The sequence below is a fragment of the Amphiprion ocellaris genome, chromosome 5 (assembly GCF_022539595.1).
Source record: "Amphiprion ocellaris isolate individual 3 ecotype Okinawa chromosome 5, ASM2253959v1, whole genome shotgun sequence".
NCBI classification, from domain to species: domain Eukaryota; kingdom Metazoa; phylum Chordata; class Actinopteri; family Pomacentridae; genus Amphiprion; species Amphiprion ocellaris.
Window position 1 is genome coordinate 25,129,069 of NC_072770.1, and position 12,433 is coordinate 25,141,501.

General features: G+C 39.7%; 1 protein-coding gene across 4 annotated transcripts; it reads right to left on the reverse strand.

Annotated features, from left to right (window-relative positions):
• Positions 1-351: 351 nt before the first annotated feature.
• On the reverse strand, positions 352-10,129 carry ttll3 (tubulin tyrosine ligase-like family, member 3). 4 transcript variants are annotated; one of them, XM_055010889.1, is made up of 13 exons: positions 9,701-10,124; positions 8,823-8,867; positions 8,623-8,741; positions 8,345-8,513; positions 6,331-6,386; positions 6,093-6,221; positions 5,865-5,979; positions 5,540-5,662; positions 5,262-5,439; positions 4,705-4,853; positions 3,988-4,231; positions 3,365-3,800; positions 352-3,253 (listed from the first exon to the last, which is right to left on the reverse strand). In XM_055010889.1, coding segments are annotated over exons 2-13 (2,490 nt in total). In that variant the 5' UTR covers positions 8,824-8,867; positions 9,701-10,124; the 3' UTR covers positions 352-2,482. The 4 variants fall into 4 exon arrangements, with proteins under 4 accessions (XP_054866864.1, XP_054866863.1, XP_054866862.1 ...); XM_055010888.1 differs by lacking the exon at positions 8,823-8,867 and having other exon boundaries at positions 5,546-5,662; positions 8,623-8,726; positions 9,701-10,129; XM_055010887.1 differs by lacking the exon at positions 8,823-8,867 and having other exon boundaries at positions 8,623-8,726; positions 9,701-10,128.
• Positions 10,130-12,433: the final 2,304 nt, after the last annotated feature.

Below are 12,433 nucleotides of genomic sequence, written 5' to 3' on the forward strand. Positions count from 1 at the left end.
TAATGCACTGTTTCTGCTGTTTCAGTCGTTCTTTCATCTACCATTGTCTTTTCTGGGCTGCGCTGTTGATGCATTCCATTTCTGGTTTGTTTGTACAAATAGAAGTTATGACATGCAACCTAAATGTCATTAGTTCTATTTAAACTGCTTCTCCTGAAGTTCATTTATTTGTTTGCAGAGTTGCATGTTTTATTGTGGTCCTGAGATTCTAAGCTGATTTTAGTCGTGTCACTTACACATTACTTCAGCATTTTCATTTTTTATCTGCAGTTACATAAAGGATTCTATAAACTCGTTTTAGTAGGTTGTTACTGGAGACCTGGTGAAGATGAATACAATATAAACACAAAATCCTTATTTTATTTTACCTTTATTGCACATCATACTCATCAGTCCCTCCTTCATTGTTTCCTGTCTGCCACTACTTTTGTCAAACTATCCAACTAAGGACAAAATGCCACTAACAATTATCTTATAATTTCTTGAGATGTCATCTTAGCAATGTGTAATTTCAAGAAAATGTTTGTACATGCTTTGGAATTGCCAGGATTTCTGCATTGATTACTCATGAAAAGCGTTCTGATCTTTTTTCAGTCACAATTTATCGACAAGCATAATCAGATTAACTGATGTAGCTATATTGTCCTTTTCTTTAGTGAACAGAAAAAAGCGTGGAAAAAGTAAATGAACCTCTGTGGTAATGATCCATAAAGCTACTTTGCTGAGATTGTTGTTGTGTTGGTTGTACACATATTCCTCCCTATGCATAAACATTGTGGCTTTGGACAAAGTCTGCTCATCTCAAGACAGACTGGTTGTTGTGAACAGTGCCTCAATCACAGCTGCATTCACTGAACTTTAGAATTACTGAGCTGTACAAAGCTGTAAAACGCTGCAACTGCATTTCTCAGGCGTTTAGCGATCCACAACAAGAAAAACTCTCTGGAAATGAAGGAAATTCAGGACGGACGTTTGTCTCATTTGATTTGGCTGTCCTGCAAAGACTACACCAAGAGCAGAACATGCAATCCTGAAAGAAGTGATAAAGGAGCCAAAGGTAACAGCCAACATCTGCATCTCCAACATGGTCAATTCTATGTTGGGAGGGAAAAAAGGCACTACACAACAAAATCAAAACCTCTTCCCCTCTGTGAAACATGGAAGAAAGAGCATCGTGTTTTGGGACTATTTTGCTGCCGCAGGGCCTGGATTCCTTGCAATCACTGAAGGAACAATAAATTTAAAATTCATTCAAGAAATCTTCCAGGAAAATGTCTGCAATCAGTGACCTAAAGATTATAAGAGGTTGGATGATGCAACAAGACAATGACCCAAAGCTCACCAATAAATAAACAACATAAAAGCTGAAAAAGAAAATCCATGTTTTGAGTCCTGACCTTAACCCAATTAGATATTGTGGCAGGACCTGAAGAGGACTTCAATCATGACGTCGTAGAAATATTGATAAAATGAAACAGTTGCATAAGGAGAAATCATCCAAAAAACATTCAGTGTTGTTGTGCAAGTCTCACAAGCAGCTACAGAAGGCATCTGATGGCGGTTGTTGCTGCAAAAGGAGGTTCTATGAAATACAGGAGTTCTTTTTATTTTTGATCCTGGCTTGTGAATGATACCTCAGCATGTTCAACAAAGGCATGGAAAGTAAAACTGTTTGTGTATTATTAGTTTAGTCAGATTGTGTTTGTCTGTGATTGTGAATTAAATGCTGATCTGACCACATTTTGTGATTAATCAATGCAGAAATCCAGATAAAAGGGTTTAGAAACTTGTTCTTGCAGTTGCACTTCTAGGTAATTGAAGCACCCAGCCTTCTAAAAATAGGGATTAGTTAAAATAAGTTCCACCTAACTGTGTAAATAAATTGTGTGTGGTTGTCTAAATCACACAAAACAGCTATTTTAGTCAAGCAACTGTCATTTTCAAGGTCTTTCTCACGTACATTGACACTTCTTCAGTTCTGAACCAGCACTCATAAAAGTTTGAAAGTTAATGAGCTGCTTTTACATCTTGACTTTACGAAGAGGCCAGAAGATCTGATTAAGCAGTTTTTGCTAAAGATTTACCAAACGGTTAAGAACTGACAATCCTTTTCTGTACTTTGATCCCCTGTAGTTGCCATGCTTTGGCCTGAACATGGGATTTGATCACTGACCCTTTATTGCCACCTGCTGGGGAGCTAAAATATCTACATCCTGTTTTTATAGAACTACCTCTAAAATGTAGCACTTCAGACCCAACATAACTTCTGTTAACTTGATGTTGCATATATTCAGCCTCTGCATGTACGATATGAATCTGAATAATCTGAACGATGATAATGCTACAGTGACATCAATTTTCAATAACAAGGATTATCAGGAGAAGTTCTTTATTAGGCTCCAACTCATTAAAATGTACATTGCGTTGACAAAGCTTCTTTAACCTTTCTGGCTGCTTTCCATCTTGTTAACACCTTATGCCTCTAGTATTTATGTCCCCCTGTGTGTTCTCCTTTATGTCTGGCCTTGCTTTGTCTTTGAGAGTGGAGAAATAACTGATGCTTGCGGATGCTGGGTTGAGCTGAAAAGGCTGAATTATGGCAGACACTAGTTCTGGCCACAATGTTTGGTCGCAAATGAAGGACCTCCAGGCTAGGAAGAGGACCCTGGAATGAAGGAAATGCTTGTTTAGAAATCCTGTGTTGGGGTGCAAAAGTTGTCTGAGGAAGGAAGGATCTGGAGATGTGTGATCCATGACCTGCACTGAAATGAGGTTTGCCCTTTGACTTGCTGTGAGGAGGGCTGAGGGAAAAGGAAAAACTCCTTGGCACCAGGGTTGTCCCATTGACACGAAGACTCAAACCCAATCGTCTCGCTTTCCTCTGAGGTTCAGTGTGAACCACCAAAGACTGTTCACAGGCCAGACTGCGGCAAGACCTGCGCACACAAGAGTTGTCCTGAACTTCGACTCTCATCTCACACTCCCTCTTTGGAGATGTAGATGCCAGCTGCCTCTTCTTCTCTTGGTTCTCTTTGCCAGAATGGCAAAAAGCAGCGACCATGTGTGGCTTCTGACCCAAAGGTTTATGTTTTGTTTCAACCTCCTCTGGAGATGACTGGTCTGAGGGGAACAGGTCAGTGAGAAGTGTGTCAGAAGTAACAGTCTGTCTATGAAGCAAAGGTCTGGATCGCCTTATGGAGGCTCCTTCCACCAGCAGGTTCACTCCCACATACTGTGGAACCTCAACTGCAGCCTGGAAATGTGACAAAGTAAAAACACAAATCCGTGATTTTTTTAGAATCTATTATTAAATGGAGTTGCCCTGAAAAAAAAACACACACAGTGAGTGTAGAGACAGTCAAACCTGTTTGTAGATTAGCTGGAAGCCTCCAGTGTAAGCACTTGGATCAGTCCGTCGGTCCAACACAACCCTCAGTGTGTCCAACTGTACAGCAGGGCAGAGCCGAGCGGTCACAGAGGAGGAACAGGCCATAGTCGGACTGGCATTGATCTCCAGAAGCCAAGGCCTCAGATCTCTGCCCAACATGAAGTCAGCTCCATACAGCTCAAAGCTTGCCTTGCGGGGCTCGACCAGGTCCTGAGCTGTCTGTAGAGCATGGACCACTGCTTGCTGCATGCCTGGGACCACCACTGACTCCCACTCTGCCCCACGGTCCTGTCGCTGCAGGTAAGAGCGAAACTGAGAGCAGGACCACATATTATCTTCAGGCACTCCTGGATGACGGTCATGAGATGGCTGAAAGTGCTTCTGGATGGAATTGTTGCATAGGTGGACTGAGCTGATGAAAATAAGATCAAGGTAAGCTATGAAGTTTAGAATGCACTTTGAATATAATATATACATATTTAGTCCTACATGCTTTATTAAATCAATTTCTTCACGAAGTACTCTAGATATGAGATACTGTAAAGGTTAAGCACAAGTATGTCATTTATTTCCCTCTTTTGTCTGACCCTATGTCTGACCTGTCGAGAGTTTTGGTTGAGTAGGGCTGAGTGGAAAACCGCAGGTAGCACTCTTTGTAGAACCACACAGTCAGAGGGTTCCAGTCAGTAACAAGGAACCACTGACGGAGGTCAAACTTGGTTCCATGGACCAGCAGTGGACGTTCCAAGTATTTCTGAACCACCCACTTACTCTCCTTCATCAGCGCTCTGTCAGTGTCCACAAGTGCCAGAATGTCATCCAGACGATTCATACACATGATGCCTAATAGGGGGGTTGTTAGAGTTGCGTGGAAAAAAGAGATGACACCAGAATGGACTTAAACACATCAGAACCGCAGACAACTAAAATTTCAGTGTCTAAAATAAGAGGACCTGGTGTTTCAAATGACCTTATTAACAAAGTACCCGTGTTTTGGTTTGTTGCATTGGCAACAAACATCAGCATACCTCTATGATACTGAAGCTGGAGGACTCAGACATTACCATTTGATCTACTACTATCAAGTGTAGAAAATGAAACCAATGGCAACATATATATGTCACAGTTATCATAAAACACAGCAAAAGGCTAAGCTGATTGACAATATCTTTACTACTATGTAGCTGTCATTCAGAATAGAATAGAATTTCCTTTATTCGTCCCACAAGAGGAAAAAATTCAGAGAAAATGAAAGACAAAAGTATAAGATTACTAAATAACTGTCACTTTAATGTTATTTTACAAGAAAGTCTCACCTCTTCCTCTTGACTTGGCACCTGGTTTAATGATCCAGATGTTGTTTAGTCCATCTGTGTCTAGCTGAGGGCAAACTTCTTGCAGTCTGGCTAACATGGCCTGACAGCGCTCCACAAACACACTGCTGCCTCTGATCAATGCACCTTTGCTGCAAACAAACATTTTATTATTAAAACTGCAATGTGGCATCATGAACATTTTATGATATCTGTATATAGTGGTATAAAAATGGGACACATAACTTAATGGAAAGAAAAACAAATCTAAATCCCACATTATGTTCAACTCCAAACTAAGCAAACTACAACCTCAGACAGTAAAAAAGCTTCACAGCTATGTATACTTGAAGATATGTGCATTTGTACTGTATGCATAATTATTTGTACACTGTTCTCCTTCTTAACAATGCTTTATTTTTTTTTCTTTAAATACATTCTTTAATAACTTGTATTAATTCAATAAGCTGACCTTAACTGTAGGTGCTGCAGATAAAAATAGGGTGACCTAGGAAGGATCACTTTATCAAATCCTAGAAGATTCCAGAAAACATACTCACTGCACAACCATGTAGTAGTCTTGCAGAAACTGCACCCACTGCCATTCCTCTCCAGAGGGGGGTGTTTCTGCAGTCACGTCAATGTCACTGTGCGTTAAAGCATTGAGAAACTCCTGACACACATGCAGAGCTGTGTCAATAATATCTGGACCAACGAAACGATGTTCCACATTCAGCTCTGCACAGAGAAACAAGATTAATATTGTAGTTATTTTTGCTGTTCCTGTACTTGACATAACACATCAGGCTTTTTTTCCCTCTTTTTTGTGATGAATTACTTTTACTTTCAGAGACACTGTTCTTGGCATTTTGTTCTTCACTCTCTGGTTTGTCTCTTCTCCATGTACTTGTCTCCACCACATACTGCAGCAGGCTGGTACATGCTGTCCTTCTGAAATCCTCTATATTTTTAGAAAAGGGAGAGACAAGATAAAGAGAGAGAAAAGGCATACGTCAACTTAAAATCCTCCATTTACACCTGTCGTTACATACATTTCTTATCCAAACATGATATTTATAAGTTCCATTCGCATCTTAACACCTTGTTTGATCTTTTATAGAAAGGTTAGTATTTGCTTTGTGTGATAGGCTCATACAGCAGACCTATGAATGCATGTTTTTCATCCTCTGCCCCAAGCCTGTAGCATCTTGGAAAGAAGGTGTCAGGATCCGCTGTATCAAACCACTGGAGGTTACGCAGATTTACACAAAGCCCTACCTGAAAGAAACCCAATTATATGTAAGAGGAGACAGGGAGAACGAGTTGACCTGTTGGCTTCAGTTGAGCAACTCGCATATCTGCTGGTGAATCATTAGAAACCCTTCAGAGACCTTAGTGGTGAATGTAGCAGCATTTGCGTAGTGGTTGGTCATTTGGTCATTTCGTAATGAGCGGCAGTCTATGTGGTCCCGCCGAGTCGTCCAGTAGAAATAGATTGTTTCATTTCGAACCATGCGAGACTGGAATAAAGCAAGAAGAACAGGAAGACACAAGGAAATGATGCATTTGCTTTCACACAGTGCAAGATATCAGTGTAAGGTTAGGTGGTTCACTTAAACGTTATCTTACCATGAGGTCATACATGTCATTAAGGTTCTCCTCTTTCTCGCCTTCACCCACTCTGTCTGTAAAGAGATAAGAGGTGTGTGCACATGTGTGTGCGTGCGTGCGTGCGTGCGTGCGTGCGTGCGTGCGTGCGTGCGTGCGTGCGTGTGTGTGTGTGTGTGTGTGTGTGTGTGTGCGCGTGCATGCGTGTGTGTGTGTGTGTGTGTGTGTGTGTGTGTGTGTGTGTGCGCGTGCATGCGTGTGTGTGTGTGTGTGTGCGTGCAGGCTTAAAAGGGTGTGTATTAAGAGTAGGGGTCTGTGTTAGAGGCTGGTGTCTGTAATATGGTACACAATGTATCATTTATCAGGTGCAGGTGTATCCATGTAACTAGTGCTCCAGTTACATATAGATTAACTCCTCCTGCACTTTCAGCTTTTACAGTTACAGCAGGACGTCACTGATCTGTCGAATAAGATTTGGACAGAATAACAACAACACAACAAAAATGACAAGCCTTATATTTTGCTACTTGTTCTGTGTGCAGCACCTTTAGGCTTAATGTAACCTATATTTTTACCAGGAAGTCCCTTGAAATTTAAAACCTGCTCAGGGAGGCATACCATTATTAAGTGAGAAAAGATTATAGAATCAAGCATGGCAACAACTGACATGGAACAGAAGCAAAGTACATTAATACAGCCAAAGGATTAAAATACAGAAGACAAAATCCGGCTTAGGAGGAGAAATCTCACTCTTCGGTTACACATCTTTTGATCAGAGCCTTAAACTCTCCCAGGGAGACAAAATCATTAAGCTGTAGTGGGTTCTGAAGGCTATTCCAGGACAAGGGTGCAAAATAGGAGAAGCCTGTTCGATTAAGTTCAGAGTAAATCCTGGGCACCCTGCAGAGGAGCCATTTAGATGAGTGGGAATAAAATCAGCTGTTGTTAGCTGATAGAAAATTATACAATTAGAAGAGAGTTTACTTAGTACTGCTTTGTAAATATAAATATACCAGTGCTGCTGTCTCCTTGGGCTTCATGAAGGAAACCAAGAAACCAGATTATAAAGTACACAGTGATGTGTACAGGACAATGATGGCTATAAAATGTAGAGAGCTGTGATACGACAGTCTAGAGCGAGATCCAAGACTTCACTTGAGAGATCTTTGTTATGATCCTGCTCTAGCCCCTGCCCTTCTTCTCCCTTCTTCCTCTTTTTTCCTCCTTTTTCCCTTGGTTCCTGATCTGTTTCTGTTTTGACCTGTCCCTTTGGCTCCCTCTATATGTCATTTCTCTCCCTCTTGTCTCTCATCCCTGTGTCTTGCTCTCCCTGCTCACCTGCCTGCACTCAGCTGATTATTGCAGGTGACTCACTTTGCAGTAATCAGCTCACCTGCCCTCAATATCACCTGCTCACTATTTAATCCTTTGATGCGTAGACCACATCAGGAGATACCCATTTTCCATTGGATTTGGGTCACTTTTGACCCAGGTTATGCATCAAAGGGTTAAACTCTGCTCAGTCACTCATTCCCCGTCAGACCATTGATTCTGTTACCCTCCTAGATACTGTTCCCCACCAAGCCTGCAATTTCTGGACTGCCTCAGCCCCATGGACTCTGCTGCTTTCCCCCTCCTGGATTTCCCCCCTCTTGGACTCTGTTGTGTTCCTGTTTGTCTGTTCATGGATTTTCCCCAGCCTGTTTTCCCCTCGGTTGTCAGTTTCCCCATATTGTGAGTATCCCTCTTTAGCTTAGTTTTGTTAAGTCAGTTCAGTTTTGTAGATTTCCGTTTTTGTATTCATAGAGTTTGCTTGTAGAGTTTAGTAGTTTTGGTTTGGTTCTTTCCCCCCAGTTCAGTTCTGTATTTATGTATTGGTTAGTTATTTGGTTAAATAAATCTCGTTCAGTTATTCATTTGTCTGTCAGTTTCTGTGAGTCTGCACTTGAGTTCTCCGGCTTTCCTCCCGTAACAATCTTATTGGCAGGGACATTAGGTCATCATGACTTTTCTCTTCTTAAACCATTTGCCTCACCACTAAGATCAGCACCTCCATCCCCGTCATCACCATCTTCTTCGTCATCGCCATGGTAATGAGGGGCTCTCTGGACCGGATGGGGAAAACGACGTTCCACCCACCCTCTGGCCCATAAGGCAGCGCGGATCACAGGATAGGGTCCCTGCACTGAAAACACTTTCCTCAACTGAGAATAAGTGGAAAAGAAATGGGGAAAAAAATGACATATCACACAAATGGATAGCGGCTGAACATGCACAGGTATCAACGTGAAATCTGTTTCAGCATATAATCACCTTCACTGCTTTCTCCACCAGTGCTTTAGCGGTTTTCAGCCTGTCTGGCTTGATAGCTGGCAGGCTTGGCACACAGCGACGTAACCTCCCCTCCACTGGAGCAACTGTGGATTGTAACACTAGCACAAGCTGCTTGGTCAGATTTGAATATAAAACACGAGCTGTGTGTGCTTTGTATTTGTAAATGTCTATTCACTTACTGCTGATGTGTTGCTAATGTTATTTTTGTACAGTTCTCTCTTCGGCTGATCAGCGCACATTGTTGAGGAGAAAGCAGATAGAAATATGTTAAACTACACTGATTTTACATCACATTACGGGGTTTACAATTATACAGATTTGCTGCACTCTAAAAAGTAATTCAAAGACCTATACACACCAATTAATTGAATGCATGGTTACAACATTTAAAACCAAAAAATCTAATTTAGATCAACATTATTTTGATGAGTTGGGTTGACATAACGTTGGTATTTCTATCAGTGTGATATTATGTATAATTTCAACTTAAATCTGCATTAGTTAAATTTAAGACAGACAGACAGACAGAGAGACAGACAGATAGATAGATAGATAGATAGACAGACAGACAGATAGATAGACTCACTTGAACAATTTCAGACAGTTGAGAGCTGTAAAGACTCCTTTGACTGTAGAGGAAATATTAGTTCCCTTAACTCATTTTAGCTTGACCATAATTTCATTAAAAGTTTTTTTTTAAAGCGATGTACATTTTCACTATTTCACCTGTAGACCCAAACAGCATTTAGTAACTTGAAGTTTTCCCAGCAGCTTTACTATAAATAGTCTGACATGCTGCACCTACTTCTTTTTGTGCAGCTACTGTCGGAGGATATAAATTGGGTCAAGCAGGCATCTTAAACCTGACTGACATACCCATGCGCAAAAAGCATAGGCATATTTAGCACATACGCAAGCACAAAAATAACTACCAAGCATTTCTGAGCCAACCCTGTGTGTCATCTGTGGCAGCGATTAGAGAAACTGTCCCAAAAGTGCATCTCCAATTAAAACAAAAAAATTGGTGAGATATTAAAGCGAATATTAATATACAAACCTAATGTTGCCAGTGACCCGCAGACGCGCTCCGTCCGGCTGCCTTCATGCTCCCGCAGACAGTTCCCATGACAACCGGGCATGCTCCCGCACAATGTTTACAGTTGCCATGACAACCGCGCCTAGGAGAAACAGGACGCGGGTCGAATAGAAACAAATAAAGTGCCGTCTTCAGCCATGTGTTGAAGAAAGTGGACCACTTATCGGCCTATCAGTGTCTCTTACACGTGTAGGCGACGTGCACAGCAGGAATAAATGCAAACACAAGGACAGGCTGCATCAACGTGATCTGGACTCTCTGCTGAGCAAACAATAAGAGGGAATGGGGTCAACCAAATCCGATCAAGTGTTCGACAACGTGGAAGGTTTCACGTGTGTTTCCACCGAAAGAGTTCATTCCAGTGAGGAGGACAGCACGTAATTTCTTGTTGAATATCTTTTGCCCCCTTCACAATGAATCTGCTGCAGTAGACTAATTAAACCAGTCCTCCATCTGAAACAACACAACCTGCATTGTCTTCACTCTGTGCACATGATTCACACTATGGCGTTTTTTTGCGCCAAAATTCATGATTTTTTTTTTTTCAAAGAAAACCTTTCTGTAGTGCTTTTCATGGCCTCCTTTACATTATTTCATCATGTGGCACGTTTTACAACATGTTAAAAAATCGCATTTTTTTTCGACATAGTATACTATGGCGTTTTTTTGCGTCAAAATTCATGACGATTTTTGTTTCAAAGTAAACCTTTCTGGAGTGTTTTTCACGGCCTCCTTTACATTATTTCATCATATGGCAGGTTTTTACAACATGTTGAAAAATCGCATTTTTTTTTTTGACATAGTATACTATGGCGTTTTTTTGTGCCAAAATTCATGACTTTTTCTTTTCAAAGAAAACCTTTCTGGAGTGTTTTTCTCGGCCTCCTTTACATTATTTCATCATATGGCACGTTTTTACAACATGTTGAAAAATCGCATTTTTTTTTCGACATACTATACTATGGCGTTTTTTTGCGTCAAAATTCATGATGATTTTTTTTTCAAAGAAAACCTTTCTGGAGTGTTTTTCATTGCCTCCTTTACATTATTTCATCATATGGCACGTTCTTAATACATGTTGAAAAATCACATTTTTTTTTCGACATAGTATACTATGGCGTTTTTTTTGCGCCAAAATTCATGATTTTTTATTTTCAAAGAAAACCTTTCTGGAGTGTTTTTCACGGCCTCCTTTACATTATTTCATCATATGGCACGTTCTTAATACATGTTGAAAAATCGCATTTTTTTTTCGACATAGTATACTATGGCGTTTTTTTTGCGCCAAAATTCATGATTTTTTGTTTTCAAAGAAAACCTTTCTGGAGTGCTTTTCACGGCCTCCTTTACATTATTTCATCATATGGCACGTTTTTACAACATGCTGAAAAATCGCATTTTTTTTTCGACATAGTATACTATGGCGTTTTTTTGCGTCAAAATTCATGACGATTTTCTTTTCAAAGAAAACCTTTCTGGAGTGTTTTTCATTGCCTCCTTTACATTATTTCATCATATGGCAGGTTTTTACAACATGTTAAAAAATCACATTTTTTTTTCGACATAGTATACTATGGCCGTTTTTTGCGCCAAAATTCATGATGATTTTTTTTTGTCAAAGAAAACCTTTCTGGAGTGTTTTTCACTGCCTCCTTTATCATTTCATCATATGGCACGTTTTTACAACATGTTGAAAAATCGCATTTTCTTTTCGACATAGTATACTATGGCTTTTTTTTGCGTCAAAATTCATGATGATTTTATTTTCAAAGAAAACCTTTCTGGAGTGTTTTTCATTGCCTCCTTTACATTATTTCATCATATGGCAGGTTTTTACAACATGTTGAAAAATCAAATTTTTTTCAACTTAGTATACTATGGCGCTTTTTTTGCGCCAAAATTCATGATGATTTTTTATTTTCAAAGAAAACCTTTCTGGAGTGTTTTTCACAGCCTCCTTTACATTATTTCATCATATGGCATGTTTTTACAACATGTTAAAAAATCGCATTTTTTTTTTTGACATAGTATACTATGGCGTTTTTTTGTGCCAAAACTCATGATGTTTTTTTTTTCAAAGAAAACCTTTCTGGAGTGTTTTTCTCGGCCTCCTTTACATTATTTCATCATATGGCACGTTTTTACAACATGCATGAAAAATCGCATTTTTTTTTCGACATAGTATACTATGGCGTTTTTTTGTGCCAAAACTCATGATGATTTTTTTTTTTCAAAGAAAACCTTTCTGGAGTGTTTTTCACTGCCTCCTTTACATTATTTCATCATATGGCACGTTTTTACAACATGCATGAAAAATCGCATTTTTTTTTCGACATAGTATACTATGGCGTTTTTTTTGCGCCAAAATTCATGATGATTTTTTTTTCAAAGAAAACCTTTCTGGAGTGTTTTTCATTGCCTCCTTTACATTATTTCATCATATGGCAGGTTTTTACAACATGTTGAAAAATCGCATTTTTTTTTCGACATAGTATACTATGGCGTTTTTTTTGCGTCAAAATTCATGATGATTTTTTATTTTCAAAGAAAACCTTTCTGGAGTGTTTTTCACGGCCTCCTTTACATTATTTCATCATATGGCATGTTTTTACAACATGTTAAAAAATCGCATTTTTTTTTTGACATAGTATACTATGGCGTTTTTTTGTGCCAAAACTCATGATGATTTTTTTT